At 42.9% G+C, this 20,340-nt stretch overlaps 1 protein-coding gene and 1 pseudogene across 2 annotated transcripts in view; both read right to left on the minus strand.

The window, feature by feature from the left end:
* Positions 1-12,394, minus strand: part of LOC307078293 (regulator of G-protein signaling 21-like) — a gene marked incomplete at its 5' end in the record, with an annotated part of 46,724 nt that extends 34,330 nt beyond the window's left edge. Inside the window, one exon of the mRNA XM_079740036.1 lies at positions 12,307-12,394. Coding sequence (XP_079596162.1) covers positions 12,307-12,394 — 88 coding nt within the window. The remainder of the gene's footprint in view (positions 1-12,306) is intronic.
* Positions 12,395-17,816: 5,422 nt separating this feature from the next.
* LOC307078699 (putative nuclease HARBI1) lies at positions 17,817-19,259 on the minus strand (annotated as a pseudogene). The gene is made up of 4 exons: positions 18,827-19,259; positions 18,502-18,617; positions 18,266-18,377; positions 17,817-18,190 (listed from the first exon to the last, which is right to left on the minus strand). The product of its transcript is annotated as a putative nuclease HARBI1 (transcript).
* Positions 19,260-20,340: the final 1,081 nt, after the last annotated feature.

Raw genomic sequence — 20,340 nt, forward strand, 5'->3', positions numbered from 1 at the left:
TTAAGTAAATAAAGTGAGTTCAAAGCGATCCTGATTAGACTACTTTCCTTGAAGAAGAACGCAACATAACAGCTGCTTTGCTGTGGTTGCTCTCCATGGTTCTCTACGAAGCTAGTTATGTGGACATGTTAAATCTTGCTGCGGACACTGTAAACAACTACTTTACTGTAAGGATATGTAGATGTTTGTAATGATGGCTAGTGAAAATATTTGCAAGCATTTTATGGGTTTTGCTTTATCGTCACTAAAGGATTCCGTTTTTGCGACGTGTTTCATTAGCTGCTTTATTACATATTCAACCCTTTTTTTACGTTCTTAGTATTTGTAACTTGCTTTTGATTGTGTAACATGCTGCCCAATATGACTTGTATCGATGTTGAAATCATTAGAAGAAGATGTACTATCACCCCTTTCAAACAGTGAAATATACAAAATCGCCTTCAACAATAACATACCTCAAATAACTAGATAAACGAAAATTGACCATCTTGTCGTCCTGCCGGATGTAATGGGCAGTGTTGTGCCTGAACGCGTTCATTGAACGATAGTTCCTGAACTCCATATTTTGGGCGAACGTGAACTGAACGTACTGTATTACTCTCTGATGAACGTTACTGCGAACTCGTTCATTCTGGTGTCTGTGAACGGCACGCTCACTCGGTTTAACTTCGTTCAATAGGGGGATTATTTGTTTAGCAACACGGTGGATGCGCGCGCAGAACGCCGTGTTGTTTGACCGGTTGCCATGGTTATCTCCGTGTGGTTAATTTGCAGTTGCGGTGATGCCCGCTAATAACAACAAATAAACCTTCGGTCTCGGGGGCTATTCCCCACTATTCACTGCGCCTTCGGCGAATAATTGTTGATAAATAGCCTAGATAGATAGATAGCCCAGTCAAGTCTTCATTAATACCAAACTACAAAAAATCGTTGGGAATTCATTTAGGTGATTCGGCTCACACAGTATAGCCTACAAGACTACACAGAACAAGGGAGAGAACAAGTCTGACTGGACATACACAAAATACATCACATTAAAACTCATGCGTTTTAATGACACATGCGTAGATAGATAGATAGATAGATAGATGGATGGATGGATGGATGGATGGATGGATGGATAGATGGATGGATAGAAAGATAGATAGATAGAAAGATAGATAGATAGATAGATAGATAGATAGATAGATAGATAGATAGATAGATAGATAGATAGATATGTTATATTATTTGTCTTGCGGAGCCAACCAATCCTGTGCGCGTATGCAAATTAGCCATGTGCGCCTAACACAAGAAAGACGTTATGTTGAGAAGTCATACTAAAAACGGATAGCAAGCGAAAGTAAACCAGCCTGTTTCAATCGCATACTTTGGGTCCATTTTAACCTATGGTAAGAGGCTAGTCTTTAAATCTTTGCAGTGACTGAATGTTGATGATAAAACGGATTGTTTTGCATAAAATGAGTGTGCGACTGTGCGTGTGTCCTTTCCGGTTTCGGCATGCTGCATGGTTATGAAGGCCTTGTGGTTAGTTGTGGTCTTAGTGAAGCAGCCTAGCCTTGGAGTTGGATAAGTTGGAGTGATTGTGTACGGGCGTGCGAGAGTGAGAGAGAGCACACCCGCCGTGGTGATGTTTGGCTTGTTGTGGGCTGTCTGTCAGCATCCGCCGGGTTGGACGATGTGCTTTGTGTTTGTGTTCAATGTACATCTGTCTGGTCGTATTTGCGGTAGATTGATGGTTAAATAATGTCACACCACGATCGGTTATACTTGGAGGCACTCATTTGCAGTGTTTGTAATAACGCCGTTATTTTTCAGCAACGGGGTAATCTAACTAATTACTGTTTCCGTCGTTACAACGCCGTTACCGTTACTGTACGTTAAATGCGGTGCGTTACTATGAATTGATTGAATAAACTGCGTAATCCGAACGCACCCCTGACTCCAAACACAAACTGCTAGTGAGGAGACCGGGTGGGTTAACAACGAGATAAGCGATTATGATTGGCTAAGGCAGAGTCATGTTTCATGGTAGCCAATCGGAGCCAGTGTTTTTACACACAAGCCAGGACACGCGCGCCACACACACGCAAACGCACACACCAAACAGATTCGATGAAGCAACATAAATGGCGAGACCGGAGCAATCCGGTGAAAAGTTGCCATTTTCTGTAGTATTCGGCAGATGTTCAGCAGCCTTTGCAACTAAACAAATTTAAATTCAGTTGGAAGTATATCAGGGCCTTGAATGGGCAGTTCAACCATTTAACACATTAAGGCCAAGTGAAAAATGCTCAGAAAAATCCAAATTCTGACATACTTTCTTTTTTTACAGTAACGCAAATAGTTACTTTCCCTGGTAACTGGTTACTTTTATTATAGAGTAATTCAGTTACTAACTCAGTTACTTTTTGGAACAAGTAGTAAGTAACTATAACTAATTACTTTTTTAAAGTATCGTTCCCAACACTGCTCATTTGCAAGTGCACTGATTGCGTGTCCGATTGGCTAAGTTAGCCCATAGCTAGCATTATGCCTTCTATTTCTAGATCTTCTGACTAAGTTTACCGGTAGCCTACTTACGACATAATCGCTGTCACTAGATATAAAGAAAACGTTGACTTTCACTCGTGCTATTCACTGACAGTAAAAATAAATAAAAGTGTCGTTATTGTATGCACTGCTGTTCATTGACTAGCTCCAGCGCTCGTTGCTAAATGATAGCAACTCTCCACTCATTCTCCCCTGACCATGCATTTAGTTGGCTTTGACCGCCATCAGTTCTCGGCAATTCCTCATTCGCCCTCTCACATCTGACAGGTTCGAAATGATACTGCAGTGGGTCATCATACATGTTATTTGTGGTTCTAGTACTAGGCTGAGGCTACCTTCCACCACTCTCCCCAACATGACGTCATCACCGAATGGCATTAGAAAACACTCTTTACTGCCAAAAAAAACAAAAACTGGACTTTTACACTATTTTGGAGACATTTTATAAATGATGCACATATTTTGAGTGCTTTATGTACCCATTTATCAAAACTTCCGGTTAACCCGCCTTTAAACTGTGATCAGAAAACGCGGTTATATGCTATAGACCCTATATTATCTGTCGTATAAAGGCTGGGACGAATTTCAAATTATAAATACAGTATGTACGCTTTATGTTGAAAGTATAGACCGTCGCGATTCCCATTGAAACGAATGGTGCGTTGATTATTCTTCAAAACGAGAGCTGTTAAATTGTGAAAAATGAATTAAACTGTAATAAGACAACGCGATAATATGCTATAGACCCTAGAGTATCTGTGGTATAAAGGCTGAGACGAATTCCGAATTACAAATATGTACAGTCCATAACATTAACTCTCTGGCTCATAGCTCAGCGGACTAGAATACCTCCTAGAATCATTGCTTGTTGGCCGGAAACGGAATGGGGGGCTGGTTACGTTTTGTTGTAGTCTTTTCGCTCGGTTCTCCATCCCAACAGTAGGGCTAGAACCGAGCGAAAAGACTACAACCAAACATGAACACCCCCTCTTTCCGTTTCCGGTCAACGAGCAATGAGTCTTCCAACAGAAATCAATGGGATTTACAAAATGCGCTAAATGTGCAGTAAAACACAATAGAAACTGTATTTCGCTACGATACTTGATTCAACCTCTATTTCATCCTAGAGAAACCACAAAGGGCGCTCAATGTTCAAAATACCGGAAAAAAAATAATAGCTCACAGCAACAAATTGAAAAAAAGAACTATGAATTAGTTCATTTTTTGGGACTGTGAACGTAGTTCAAAATTTTGAATTATGAATGTTTAACTGAACTAGGTCATTTTAAAATTTGTGAACTGAACTTTGAACTAGTTCACGTAGAAAGTGAACTTTCCCAACACTGGTAATGGGAATAGGTCCTCACCACTAGATTATTGGAAAAGTCCTAGTATATATTTTAGGCATTATATGAGTTTAAACTTAATGCCACCCATTAAAACACAAATCCCCCTAAACTCTTTCAAACCATGCCATTTGTTTTGTTCTCCAGGAAAGTATGAAATAACCAGCACTTCACTAGCAGTGATGTGTGAAGACCACTGACATTCCAAAGGGGATGAAATAAAATTAAATGAACAAATTAAAGAAAAGAGAGGGGTTTAAATAATCAAAAGTGACACTTTTGTTGATAGTTTTGATAGTGTTGAGATTTTCCTTTAGTGGTCTGTTTGGCCGCCACATGATTTTCCAGATAGAAATAATTATGTTCCCTGTCAGAAAAAAGGGTGTGCTGTATTTTGTATCATCTGTGCATTCGGCTAATATAGCTCTTAAACATGTACTAACTCTGCAAATAAAACAATTGAGACAACAAAGCAAAAATAGTTAATAAAATGCTACTCATTCTTTTGGGCAGATTGTTTTATTGAACTTGGTGTGCTTTCTCCAGGTTGCTCTACAGCACTATGTATGGATGGTTACTGTGGAGTGGAACAGGTTATTTTACAATGAAATGCAACATATTCAGGGTTCACAAAACATACAACATCAACGTATGCATTATGTAACCACTGGCATCCCTCACCGTTACCTGAAAGATGCCAAAGCCGCTGACATGTGACAAGTTTGTGTTGCATCAGTTCATTTCAGACGGTGATTAAGCTAAAGCATGATCTAGTTATTTCTTGCAAGATCCAGTTTATGTTTATAAAAAATGCATAATTCTGATGATTTTGTTCCAACTTGCACACAAACATGCTACTCAAAACTCTTTTGTTGATAACTTTATCCTATCAGACGCTATGTTCGAATCAATTAGCAAGGGAATGTACAATTTGTATCTTCTCTTCTAAAGCTACCTTATTTAAACATTCATCAAACCATCTAACCTTTGTCCCGCATCTGTCACATTTTTCCAAACAAGCAATTTATTATATTGGAAGAAAACCCAGCCACACACGAATCATTACATCCAGGATTATCTTATGCATCGCAACATCATTGTGATCTGTCGTGAAAAAGGTGTGAGAACATCTTGATGTGAGCTTCGTAGCAGAGATTGGGTAAAATTGGGGTGGAGAAAGTGCTACCTTTAAAATAAATTGATTCGGTTCTATTGTATCAAAAAGTTTTAAAAGACGAGGCTATGGTAAAATGGTGCTGGTACAGGTTTGTACCAGGTTTGGATGGGTGTCAGTAGCTCAGGAGATAGAAAGTTGCATTGTCTCTTAGCAAGACACCTAACCCAAACTGCTCGTGACAACCTTTCTGCTGCATTGCATTGTTGAATGTGTATATAAAAAACAAAAGTACCTTAAACTCGCCCTCTTCAACATAAGATCCCTCAACAATAAAAGCCTCATTCTCAACAAATTTATCACAGACAAGCAACTTGACCTCCTCTGTCTTAATGAAACTTGGCAAAAACCCCTGGACTACTTTGAACTCAACCAAACTACCCCTGTTGGATATTCTTACCTGGACAACCCACGCTCTGAGGGCAGAGGAGGGGATATTGCTTCTGTTTACCATCAAGACCTCCAACCCCACCCACTCTCCATCCCTGCTGCTCCATCATTTGAACACCTGGCCTTCAAACTACCCGGCCCCAAACCTTTCATCATTTCAATCATCTACCGCCCACCCAAACCCAACCCATCAATCCTACAAGATCTCTCTGAATTCATCACTGCACTATCTTCAATCTCGCCATCGTTTTTACTCCTTGGCGATTTCAACCTCCACATTGACTCTCCGGAATGTAAAAACGCTATGGACTTCCTGGACCTACTCAACTGCTTTAGCTTCACCCAACACATCATGTTTCCCACCCACAACCGTGGGCACATCCTAGACCTGGTTTGCTCCACTGGCCTCCACATCCACAATGTCTCCAGCACCGACCTCTCTATCTCTGACCACCTGGCCATCACACTTGTTATTGACATTCCCGCCCCGAACCCAAACAGGACCGCAAAATCACTTTCCGCAACCTTAAATCCATCTATCCAGTTTCTATCTCCACCTGCATATCAAACACTCTCTCCGGCCTCACCCTTCATGTAAATCCTGCCCCAATGGACCTTGTCAACATCTACAACAACACACTGTCTACCTCCCTCAACAAACTGGACCCCCTGAAAACTAAAACTGTCACGTTCACTCACTCAGCCCCCTGGTTCACCCCGGAACTTCACAATTAAAAAAACAACTTAGACAACTAGAATGACTACACAAGAAAACCCCAAAAACTTCAGACCCATCTCCAATCTCACATTCCTCTCAAAACTACTGGAAAGAGCTGTCGCAACACAACTCAAGCAATACCTCCTCTCCAATAATCTGTATGAAACATTCAAATCTGGCTTCCGAACCCACCACAGTACTGAAACAGCCCTACTTAAAGTCACCAACGACCTCCTACTCTCCCCTGACTCCGGCTCCCTCACCATTCTCCTCCTCCTCGACCTCAGTGCTGCCTTCGACACGTCAATCACTCCATCCTCCTCAGCCGTCTGCAATCCATTGGCATCAATGACTCCGCCCTCTCCTGGTTCACCTTCTACCTGTCTGAAAGATTCCAATACATCTCCATCAACAACCATAAATCCTACACCATCCCTGTCTCACACGGAGTCCCCCAAGGCTCAGTGCTTGGCCCCATCCTCTTCATCCTCTACAAGCTCCCACTAGGTCATATCATCCGCCACCATGGTCTTCAATTTCACTGTTACGCTGACGATACCCAACTATACATCACCACCACTGTCTCACTGACATCAAAACCTGGATGGACCACAACTTCCTCAACCTCAACGGCAATAAAACTAAAATTATCATCTTCGGCCCAAAAACCATCATCCCCACCTCCCAGAACTTCTCACTCTGCATCAATGGTCACTCTGCCACTCCGTCCCCCCTGGTCAGAAACCTCGGCATCATCATGGACCCCAAGCTCTCCTTCAAGTCACCCATAAACAGCGTCAGAAAAACATCCTTCTTCCACCTCCGCAACATTGCACGCCTTCGACCCACTCTTTCATCCTCAGCTGCCGAAACACTAGTCCACGCCTTCATCACTTGCAGACGTGACTATTGCAATAGCATTCTGTATGGCCTCCCCTCCACTATTCTTCAAAAATTGCAATATGTTCAAAACTCTGCTGCCCAACTGCTTACTAACTCCCCCTCCAGAGAACACATTACTCCCATCCTCCGTCAACTTCATTGGCTTCTAATAAAACAACGCATCAATTTCAAGATCCTCCTCATCACCTACAAAGCGCTAAACAACTTTGCACCCTCGTACATAACAGATCTCCTCCATCGCCACTCCCCCACTCGCCGCCTATGCTCAGCTGATGCCAACCTTCTCACCTCCGTCACCAAGACCAAGTATCGCACCCTGGGGACAGAGCCTTCGCCATTGCCGCCCCTACCCTCTGGAACTCCCTCCCTTTGGCCATCCGAAACTCTGATTCAAAAGTCAACTTATAACCTATCTCTTCAGGACCACCTACAACATTTGACCAATCATCCTCCGCCATCTTCCACTCTCTCCTCCGTTCTCTTAATGTGTTGCCTATTGTTGTGGTGTTGTTTATTTTTTCCCTTTTGTTTGAGTGTCTGTACTGTCTGTATGTATTCCTTTCTTATTTGTAAAGCGTCTTTGAGTATTTAGAAAACTGCTATAAAAAACTGATCAATTATTATTATTATTATTATTATTATATGAAAAATTATTATATTATTATATGGTAAATCTGAGCCACTAATTGTAAAGTGCTTTGAGTGGCCACTGGTTAGAAAAGTGTCATATAAATGCATTCTATTTACCATTTACATAGAGCTACCGCTCCCCCTCCCCTCCCACACACATGTTTCCATCAATGCAGTAACTGTACATTAGTGGGGAAGGTTTGAATGGAGAATAGTATGACATCTCCAGGGGTTATCATGAGGAATGTGTCACTTTGTGAAGGATGGTGGGGAGAATGGGGAACAGTGGTGGTCCCAGGGTACAAAAAACGATCAAGTGGTCCCCATGATGTAAGCAATGTGTGTTTGTGTGTACGTGTGTGTCTAAAGGTCATTTCAAAGACACCAATCTGATAAAAATGAATAAAAACATTAAAATAAATGTGCTTTTTAAAGAATGTCTTCAACTTTCCACTCGCCACCTTGATTGTCCTCTCTGCATAATGAGATCCTTGTATGGTACATTGTCTGCACACATAATTACATATTTTCTTCTGGTATTTTATGCACGTATCTTTGGCCTGTGACTCATTTACACATCCCAGGTGAGCCTGTTTAGTTGGTTTCCATGTAAACCAGGAAGACTTATTCACTCCCATTGCTTTGATGCAAGATTCTAGAGACAAAATCGCCTTGTGTTACTCCCCCATTCATACCCACAGTTTAAATTAAACAGGAATAATATAAATACAAGTGAAACAAAATAGAAAAACATTGGGTGGGACAAAGATAAGAAAATTATACAATAAATAAACATTTTCTCCTTTAAGCATTTCAAGTAATTATGGATTCCTGATATGTGTTTGTGTTATTGAATTGAATAAATAAGGTTTAAACTGTTTACTGGTGTTTTGTGTCACGGTGGTGGCTTTGGTTTAAATGTTGGAAGAAACCGTTTCCATCTTTGTGAGAGGTTTCAGCCTAGCGTAGGGAAGTTTATTCTGACTTTATAGGTGACCATCAACCACCATTAAGCCTTAATCTATAACAATAAATATGCTACAAGCTGACGAAAGTCTTTGACCCGTACAAGAACTTCCGGTATGCTTAGTTCACCAAAGGTATATTTGAATAGTTGACCACCTAAACCTGTTAAATCCAGTGTGGTCCGAGTATTTTTATGTGCCGACTTGCAACGTGTGTGAGCCTTTGTGAGCAGGGCTTGGAAAGAAATGGCCCTGGCATTTTGGCCCAGACCAGCCAACCACAATCTTCAGATAATAAATTGTGTGCGCCGCAAAGCGCGCCCTGCTTGGGAGCTTTCTATGCTTGCGGTCGAATATTCCTTTTTGCTGAGGAAGGTTCCTTACCGAATGAAATGACCCGGAAGTATGTACTTGGCAGCCATGATAACACGTGTCTGAATTCTCAAAATGCTCAGGAAATGTTCCTTTCTTATTTCTTTTAGTGCAGGGTATACTGGACCATCCTTTATGAAAGGAAATGAGATATTGCCGACCCACAATACCTTGTAGCAGGAATATTTAAAACGCACCAATCGGCCGTTCACAGGTACAAAACAATAGAACAATGACCATTTAATTCATGCAATCATAGTATTTCGGATCTATGACCATAAATATGAGTGGACAGGCATGAGCAACCTTTATCAACGTGAACACTATTTTGTTTCCCTTTTGTGACTGGAACCTGTTTTTAATTTTTCTTTTTTTTTCGTTTCAACCTTGGTAATAAAGATATTTGGTATTTGGGTTCTCCCCGTTTATGCAGCTTGCATGAAACACAGTAAGAATGCACAAGGGAAAGTATCTAAGATAAGCTTTTAGAAGTCTATCTTCAGAGTGTTGTAGTTTCATCACAGCAGACCCCTGTTTATAGCATCCGCCGTTGCATAATTATGTAGCCTACAGGAAGTGCAGTCTGATCTCCTAGTATTGCCGTTGCCTTTCCTTAGTCCTTATGAATCCTCCTTCACATCTTTCCTTGACCTTATGACGTATTCCATCGAGGTCATGGAAAAGTGGTCAGGAAAGGACAGAAGACGTACATTTAAGTATTCGGCCGCAGCCTTTGTGTCGGCACACACCAGAAAACACTTGTGTACTTCCACTGTATCGATCTTCCTTACCTTGAAGCACAACTTACTAGAATAGGCTACCAGATAATTCAGCCTGAATTATCTGGTATTTGGACACACAAGCCCTTCTACAGGATGATCAGAAAGAGCCCAAACCACCTCAAAAGCTACTAAGCTATGTGAATGGGATTAAAGTTGGCTTGAAAGTAGCTGCAGAGTTTGCATAATACAAACTTGCATGCACACAAAAGAAAAGGAAGCGTCTTTACCGCTGTGCTGAGAAACGTATATTTTGCATCATACAGTAAACAGTGTAAAAAAATCAAATCTAGTTCCACGTATGGAAGACTGTATTGACCAAGTTGCTTCTGCCAAATTCTTTGCCAGGCGCCAAAGAGTCCGCAAAATGTCTACTTTTATTACAACATCTGGTCTTTATTCACACAATGCAATGCCGTTTGGGTTTAGAAATGCTCCAGTGACCTTTTAACAGTTAATGCACATGGTGGTTGGCGACTTTGAAGTTTGTGCAGTATATTTAGATGGAGTCATCTATACCCCTGGGCAACTCATCTTCAGCGCTCTGTTCTCCTGCTTGCAAGTGCGATGGGAACAAACCACGGTCGAGTAGTCGGACAAGTGCAACCCTCCCTGGTGCGCCGGTTCAAAGTTGAAATAATTTAAACAACGATGCCAGTCCCCTCTGTAGTAATGTGTAGCAAGGTTGTGTGCCGCTTTTCCATATAGTAACAATGGAGTGGGTTGCGCACACTGTCTTAATTGATCTAAATTGAACCCACTTTAACCTTTTTACAAGAATTGATCAGATGATGAAGAGAGTAGAGAGACAGACACAAGCCGATTATGGAGAGTGAGTAGAGACAGCAGCAGATGATGGAGAAAGAGACAGCAGCAGAATGGAGAGCGAGAAGAGGCGACAGCAGATGATGGAGAGAGAGACAGCAGCATAATGGAGAGCGAGAAGAGAGACAGCAGCAGATGATTGAGAAAGAGACAGCAACAGATGAAAGAGAGAGACAGCGGCAGATGATGAAAGAGAGACAGCAACAGACGATAGAGAGAAAGAAGCAGATGATGAAAGAGATAGACAACAACAGATAATGGAGGGAGAGAGAGAGACAGAGGCAGATGATGAAAGAGAGAGACAACAAAAGATAATTAAGAGAGAGAAAAGAGCAGTACTAAAGCAAATTAACTGTACGATAGTGTGTGTGTGTGTGTGTGTGTGTGTGTGTGTGTGTGTGTGTGTGTGTGTGTGTATGTGTGTGTGTGTGTGTGTGTGTGTGTGTGTGTGCGTGTGTGTGTGTGTGTGTGTGTGTGTGCAAGCAAATCTATTCTTCAAATAAACATAAATGTATTTAACTGTTTTTGTCTGTAGAATGTCAATACAAAATAATGAAAGAATTTGTGGAACATTCTGTTAGTACTATATTATATTAGTACTAAAATCTTGTTTTTTTTAAATAACCTGTTGGGGACCAGATTAACATATCAAATGTGTGTAAATTGTGGTTAATTTAACCATTTGTTACACTCATAGAAGTTGGCAGAGCACTGGGCTGGACATACCACAATCCAGCGCACTCAATTTAAGAATATGGTATAAAATGAGGGAAGCACATTTCAAGAGAATCATCAATGTGTGTTAATGTTTGGCCATGCATAATAAAAGCTCTAATATTTTTTTGCAATATATTCATGATGACAGTGATTCTGAAGGACACCAAAGGCACTTCATAAGGATTTGACTTGGTTATTAAAGGTGACATATTATACCAATATCCTGAGAGTGTGATTATCCATTACACGCCGTTTTTGGAAGTGTGCCTCTTCTGACGTCACAGGTCCAGCACACCTAAATGTGTGCTGGATACACAGTGTACTGTAGCAAACGCAGATCATTATCTGTCATACATCTAGGTGGACACGCCCACATGTGATGTTAGAAGAGGCAGATTTTCAAATGGCTTGTAATGGCTAATCCCACCTGGTGGTATAACTTGTCACCTTTAAGCATGAGTTAGGAACGTCCGTGCCCTTTGCGCTCTTTTTAAGGGAGATTGCAACCATTGGTTGGGATTTATAAAGGAGTCATGCGGGACACGTGACAGGTTAAACCAATTTTTTCATACATATTATGTATACACAGCGTTGTCAATGACCAGCATGTTCATTGTTGTGTATAGGCAAAATTATGGTGATTCTGCATGTTGATATAAACATAATTTACAGTATATTCTGTGGCTGTGGAAGCTGTATTGGTACATCGTATATGAATGGTATTGCCATGTGGGCGGGGCTAGTTGAAGCTGGTCTATATATACCCTGCATGACAAGCATTTAGGGAGTTAGGGTAAGGCTTCCTGGATGGTAGACGTAAGGCTCTGTAAGAGCAGAGGGAATGTTTAGAGGTCGATATAGGCAATACATGTCATGCTGTTTGTTTTTTGTTTGTTTTTATTAAATTATCAAGAGCTCTATAAGTTGGTCTCACAGAGGCTTTTATTGGCCTGGGCCTTGTTTCTCGATAACGATGGATCTTCGCTTATACGATCATTCTCCCGATGGATCTTGCGAACCATCGTGAAATTCTTTAGAGCGTTTTCCGAAACTCCTCTTAACATGAACGTGCGTTCACTGCACTCAAGACGTTCGTAGGATTGTAACTGTCTACTGGCACGGTGCTGAAATGGGCTCCGTACTGAGGGAGACGCAGCAATGCCGCAGGAAAATGGGGTTAAAAGGCGTTAAAATATCTCCCCATCAAGGCCAGCACTAGAATAGCCTACAAAAAGAATAGACTGCAATAATATGAATGCTAAAGATATTAAAACACAATTGAATAGGCCTAGGCCGACATATGTAACGGTCCTAATCCTGAATGCACTGTGCGTACATTTTTTCATGGCATTTTCCTCCCTTCCATATTCCAAATATCTAAAATAGCTTGTGTGACAACTAGGTGCTGATTTCTGAAACATGCTTTGCGCAGCAAAGAGAGCCGACTTTATCTGATTCCGCATAAGATTTCATTGATTGGCGTACACTCTCTAGTCTAGAATATTTGTAGACATTAAAAATGCAACGTTCCATTCATTCATTATCATTCAAACTCAGAGGCTAGGCATTGACACACGGCTATTGCTGACCCGATTAGGAGAGCTTGGTCTAGATCCTCCCCATATTGTTGGGCAGGATGATGTAGGCTATAGGTCTTTTTACGCTGCCAAGCCGGTTCGGTCACAGCTTGGCACACCCGGCGATTTCACCTTCTTATCTCAAGTTTCCTGTGTAAAACCGAGGGGGTCAACCCCCGGTCATCACGGCACAGGCTTTCTTGGTTCACTGGAGAAGGCGGCCCTGCGCACGGAGTCTAGACCTCTTTAGAATAATTTGTATTATTGCATACTCCCGAATGTTTTAATTTTTTTATGAATGAAGACACCCGCATGCAATAATGAATGACTACAAACGTGATTAACTATGGTCAGGGATGTTCGTTATTGTGTAGACACGGTTCAATAAATAGCGAACTTCATCACAGCCTCACCGAAGCGCCTACAGTGCTTAATGCAAACAATCGCAACAAAAAACGCCTGCAGAAATGATCCGACATCCGCTGGTCTCAGCATGATTCATGTCTACAGTAGCCTATGTCTTCTGTCATTAATCAATATGAGGACATTTTAACCACGTTGGTTGAATTAAAATCTTAGGGAGAAAGCGCTCGAAAGCGACCTCCCACACAATAGCAATGGAATCATTTGATTTTATTATATGCCTTGGGACGTGGCGTTTGATCGGTACATTTCGGCTGCGCATGGATTTTTGGAATTTTAATTGCTGCAATAAATTATGTTGTTGACTTCTAACGTGTCTCTATCTTTGCTGTTTAAATCTAACAGTAGTCTATGAGTAATATATCGGCTGTCCGCTGGTGACGCCACTAAATAAGAACAACTTTCCATTTGTTCACTTGCTTTAATTAACGACAGCAGTGAAATGACAATAAACAAACATGTCATGAGCAGCTGAACGTGCCGGTAGGTTTACATCTAAACAGAGTCATTAACTTCCTGTTCCGCTATGTGCAACAACATAGAGGACCGTAGTGCAACAACATAGAGGACCGTAGTGCAATATTCCCTATCTCCCCCTGAGCCTTTAACACTCCGACACAAAGGCTGATAGAAATAAAAGAAAAACAGCATCAAACGAACGGTCGTATGCACTTTGTGCCATAAAAACGAGCGGAAAGTCCAACATGAACACAACGCCCACAGAACCCATTAAAGATTACCCCACAGAAAAGTCCTTATGCCAGGCAGGCACACTGGTCTTCCTGGTGGACCGGCGCAGGCCTGCCGCCGGCGACACGTCGGGTGGTGGTGGGAGAGGGGCCACAGCGGCCACAGAGGCCGGCGGCGGCGTAGGAAGCACGCCCTGGGCCGGTACCACTTGCACGATAGAGGAGGGCTGCGTCCCACACCGGGGAGAGCCTGCAGGTGGCAGCGCCGGTGGTGGAGTGGGCCCTGACTCGTCATGGGCCTTACTTGGCCGCTCGCAAGACCAGGCAGCTGCGGCATTGCATTAAGTGCTGGTACAGCGACACGAGGCGCCAGATCATCAAAGATCGAACGAGGTGGGGGCCGGTCGCTGTGGACCGGGTAGAACTTGCGCAGGAATCTTCGGTTCCGAGCTGAGACCCTGCCCGACCCGTCAATCTTGACCACGTACTGATCGTGCTGGCGCACCTCAACGACACTGCCCGTCCTGTCCCACTTGTTAGGGTGATGCCCTGTCTGGTTCTGCACGCGCACAGAGTCCCCCACCTCGAGAGGTAGGAGGCGTTTGGTGTGCTCCGCCCAAGTGCCAGCTGTGCGGAAGTGGCGTTTGCGGAGGGCCTCCTCCCTCGCCGTCAGCGTCTCACGCCACGTTACGTGCGGCCTGTACCTCCCGGGGGGAATCGAGATGAAGTCGTGGATGGGCCGGCCGAAGACACACATCGCCGGGGATAGCTTCGTGTCAGGGTCCGGCGTATTACGGTATTGGAGTATCGACCCTCTGCACAGCGTCAGTGTCGAGTTCGCCCTTCGGGCCTGTATTGTCAGTGATGAGCCGCTTCATTGTCTTCACCCCGATCTCTGCGCGGCAGTTGCTGTGGGGGAAGGCCACCGAGGAGAGGCGGTGGTGCACGCCCCATCTGCGAAGGAAAGACCTGGTCTCGGCGGAGGTGAACTCTGGGCCCCCGTCCGATGCAAGCTCTTCCGGAGTCCCGTACGTGGCAAAGGCACGGCGTAGTTGGCATATGAGGTCCGCAGCGCCACCCGTCGACCTCGAGATGATCGGCCAATTCGAGTAGCGGTCAACTCTACTTGGGTTTTTGATTGTCAGTGCCGTAAGTAGTAAACGATTATAAATGCTACTTTAACGGCACCGACAATCCAAAACCCAAGTGAAATCTAGATGTAAAGAGTGTGTAGTTCAAAACGTGAGCAGCTTTTACTTCTTCGCCACCTACAGAGTTTGTTATGTACGATCATTCAAAAAACCCATGTTATTTCCCATAGACATTTAACCGATGGAACCAGGAGCCTCGGAGGCGGGACTTATTCTTAAGAGGTCTATGGACATTGCTACACCCTGTAAAAATGGGGGGAAACACTTAATAAAACCTTCCTATTTATTTCTCCCATTCTGCAAGAATGAGGACCTAAAACGCATGAGACCAACAGATGTCATTATGGCGAGATGAATCCCAGTGTAGAGTCAATATTCTGATTGTTTGGCAACTGAGCTCCTGGGGGGTATACCACGAACCTCGCTGAAAATACCCAGGCTTTCTTTGGAAAACCTGGCTCGACAGAGACTCAACTCGCAATCAGAGTTAAATGGTACCACGACGCTCACTTTAGATTCAATTAGTCGAACCAGGTTTTCCGCTTTAGGTTCAATGCGCGTTCACATAAAAGGGGCGTTTATCGCGTCATTTGACTCACCCTTATGCAAAATTAATCGAGCGAGAGTGGTGTATTTCACCCAAGATGAGCAGTGTATTATTATGAATTCCTACGAAGAATTCAAAGTCGAAATCACAGCCGAGGGGAACACGGTTGCCCATAATAAGGCTAGGGTGGCGTGCTGGCAAAAAATAGCACACCGTGTTAATTCGTAAGTGAAAAGATTCTGCATATTGTCTATGAAACATCTATCATGTATCATCATGCCTTTTACCCCCATAGATGTGGTGCCAGCACGCTCCTACGAGCATGGGGCCAAGTCAAAAATAAATATAAAAATATTATTCAATGTGGTAAGTTGTAAGCATCAATTTGAATAATTTCACGTGAATCTAGCCTATGATTTGCAATGGCCTAGGCTCCAACCTTTAATCTCATGTTGATTACCTGTAGCAAATAAAAAGAGAAACCAGATTAATACGACTGGGAGGGGGACCGCTCCACCGCCCTTCACCACTTCGGAGGAGCTGGCTCTCACCAATAATGAAGGTCGGCCGATGATGGTAGGAGTGGAAGGGGGGATGTCCTCTGACCCCACTGCCTCGACATCCAAGGCGTTTGTAATGAGTATGTATTCATGTATTGGCAATGGACATAAATAATTGTCTTGCTAATCAAATGTGAAATGATTGAGTGTAAATTAATTGTGTCAGTTTTAGTTGAAAGTACAAACATTATTTTAGAGGAGCCTCCGACAATCAATCTCCAATCAGAGCTATATAACTATCAAAGCAAAGTCACTTTGCTTTTCAAAAACTTTTCAAAAGAATGTCCTATAATAGGTTTCCCTGATTCTTTCAGGAGACTCTGTCGGCCTGTGACTCCAGGGCGACTGTGGAGGTGATTTTTCTTAACAATTCTCACAGCTATAATATGAATTTGTAGAATAAAAAATGCCTGGGCCTAATTGTGTCACTGACATAGCGGTTATGTAAGGGATAATGGACAACAAGGCACTTAACTATCCAAGGTTAATGTAGGCCTACGTTGAACGTGGGGCCACCTTTGAATTTTCTAAAGAGCCATCACAATGGGAAACTCAACCGAGCAGTGCTGTAACTGTTTTACATGACTCTTCCTTTTGATCATTTATTCTATAGAGGGAAATGGCATTGGATGGGCCATCCACCTCAACCTCAACCTCCTCAAGGCCTTCTCAAGGGACAGACAAGGTTTTTATTTAGGTTATTCCTTTCGTAAGGTGCGCCACAAGGCTTTGACCATGGTAACTGAATTACGATTTTAACCCATGATTTCTTTAGATTGGAACAGACACTATAAGGGCGCTGTACAAGTGCAACTTGGAGCTGGACAACGATATTAAAGTCTTGGTGAAAAAAAAATTGAAGATCGAGATCCAGCTCCTCGAGAGGGTAGGCTATTATTTTTATTACCTAGATTTTCTTCGGTTAAGCTCGACTGATTACTGAAATAATGTTATTTTTTCTACTTTCAAAGCAACTGCATGGCGATGCGACGGCTAATAAGTAAAATAATTGAACACAAGCAAATGTTTTTCTGTCCATTGTATTTATTGAACAAAAGTCACAATCAAGTTAAATGAGATTATCAAATGGAATGACACATTATCATTCATACCAAATGTAGCCTACCAAATAAGCCAAAACTAGACCAAATTATCTAAAGAGTTTTATTGACTCACTCAGTGTGTGGGTTGAATATGAAATTTACGGAACACCACAGATTAGGGAATTGTAAACAGGCTTTCACTTAGGACCCTACAAGTGTAATTGAATGTAAAGTAAGTGGAACTAAACTAAAATCATTTCTGATATGAATGTTGACATTCTGTGGGCAAGACCTTGCAAAATCGAAATGAAAAAAAATAGGCTACAAAAGAGAACATTTGTCAATTTGGATTAATCCTGTTAAATAAATCACGTAATTAACGCGTTGACTTGCCCAGCCCTAAAAAAAAAAAAAACGCATCCTTCCAAGAGGAAAACTAAATGAAACAAAAAAACTAACCAAAAAACTGGTTAGAGATGGCCCGTCTGACCGCCGTTCCTGTGGGATGATCCACCGTGATGGGGTCCACCACATCATCTGCCACCAATGGCACATGTGGGGCTCTCTCTTTACGAATTGTTGCAATATTGTGGAGCACCACACATGCCGTGATGATTTTGCTTGCCCTCACCGGCTTGACCCTCAAACCACAGAGGCAGTTCCAGTGGGCCTTGATTACCCCAAAGGTCATCTCTATCCTCACCCGGCATGTGCTTAAGGCCCTGTTGAACCGGGCCTCCGATTGACTCTGTGAGTCGCCCTACGGTGTCATTAGGAACGGCATGCAGGCATACCCTTTATCCCCAACAAGAATTCCATCATAACGGCCTATTAGCAAGAACATAATGTGATCAGTGCCTTAATCAACATTTACAGTTAGTGATCTTGTGTATTGCGCAACACCTTGCTGAAGCAGTCGGCAAAGACTTGACTCCTGAAAAATACGGGAGTCATGGATCGAGCTAGGCCATTTGGCATCCACACTGGTAACCATAAGTTGATGGTCACAAGTCATCTGAAAACTGCACTTCTCTTACAATAGTTGGGCCATTATGAAGCATATAACAAAGTTTTAGTAGGCTACCTGCATGCAATTTCACTTCCCACATGATATAGCCCAGATAACAGGCCTACATTACCTGCACATTGATGCTATGGGTTGACTTTCTGTTGACAAAGTCTGCCTCATGTTCCCCTAAAGGTCCAGTGATGGGGACATGAGTGCAGTCAATTGCTCCAATCAGTTTGGGGAATCCTATAAAGGGATTCTGTAGAATGTTACAAATGCAAACGTGTACACACTGGGCATTATTCCGTAACCTTTAGTGAATAAGTCCTATTCCATATGACATAAGAATTGGGACATTTTAAGCTACACATAATTGCACATCACTTGGGAGACGAATCCCGCAGGCAGAAATTCAAGACTGATGCGCTACCTCCACTCAGGAGGTTTTATTTTACCTGAAAGTGTGTAAAATCCTTCCTTGACAATTTGACTGGGCAAGAAGCTGGGAAACGACACAAACATATTAAGCAAAGTATTGAGCGCAGCTACAACCTTGCGAATAGCACGGCACACCGTATTTTTGCCAATATGTTCTGCATCACCAACTGCATGTAAATATGTGCCTGTGGCAAAAAATTACAGTGAAACACAGACACACTGCGCAACAGTAAGTGCACGGCTTCTTTGTGTAGCATCGCCTACATACGGTCCAACAAGGACGATGAAATAACGAATACCCTCTGATGAGAATCTGTATCTCTCATAAAGAATATCTTCAGACAATGCCAAGGGATCGGTTCTGTCCCGAAAAACCCTCCGTCTCCGGAGAGACGCCTGTACGATAAGTGCGCTGAGGTCCACGGGAACACCCACAAATGGTGACGCCATTGTCGGAGGAGGGGCTAGGAAGCTGCGCACGCCGATTTAAGTAGCCGATCTCCGGGTAGACTAAGCTGAAAACCTGCTCCCGACCAGGTTTGGTTGTGAGCATAAGTCACCATGGTGATACAGCGACGCTAAAAGAGATAGACTTTCGTGGTCCAGCTAACCCAGGCTTTGAGCTCAACATACCTCCGTAGTACAGGCCCCTGATACAAAGCCTTCACCACAAAGCAGCTATGGCTGACATCAATTATTTCTTCTGGGGTCAAAAAAAAGGAATAATTACAAATACACAACTGATTTCGGGAGCATTTAAATGGAGGAAAATAATTTAGGTATGCATGTGTTTTTCTGAAGCTTGTGTGTGCAGGCCCCTGAGCAGCTTTGTTCCAGAAACCCCAACGTAGGGTTTCCCAATAATTTGTGAATTGTGACAATGTTTCTGCCACCAAATGAAATTCTCTGCTGCCACAATGGCATAGTCTCCATGACGGGACAAAACCAGCACCCATTAACTCAACGCCAAAGTAACTTGACGCAAAGGAAATCTTCACGTTCAGCTGTGTTTTCCTTTTTACACTTACATACATGTGTGAAAAGTTCCCCATTATGAATAAAGGTTGATCTATTTACCTCTACTGTGCAGGAATTTCCAACAAACGTTATCTGCCAGTGGTCTGCCAAACCACTTCAAATACAAAAAAAAAACAGGCCAGGCCAGAGGACCTCAAACAGACACTACAGCCAAGCGCTGTCTTCAAGCCGCAGAAGGCATTACAAAACAGCTCTGTCCAGGTTGATGACAGTTCCGACAGTGTGCCAGCCTGTTGTTGTACAGACAGCTTTGCCGAAGAGAACTTTTCCAGCCGTTGTATGGTCTGCACAATGTGTGAAGATAGTGAAAGGGGCTGAACCTTTACACGCCTGTCAATGAGTTTGAGGAGTGTCTTTGGGGTTCATGCAAACCATCGAAGCACTTTTGCGAGACCCCATCTGATAATGGACACACACACACACACATACACACACCACACACACACACACACACACACACACACACACACACACACACACACATACACACACT

The sequence above is a fragment of the Pollachius pollachius genome (genome assembly GCF_949987615.1).
Source record: "Pollachius pollachius genome assembly, chromosome: 7".
In the NCBI taxonomy this organism is placed as follows: Eukaryota; Metazoa; Chordata; class Actinopteri; order Gadiformes; family Gadidae; genus Pollachius; species Pollachius pollachius.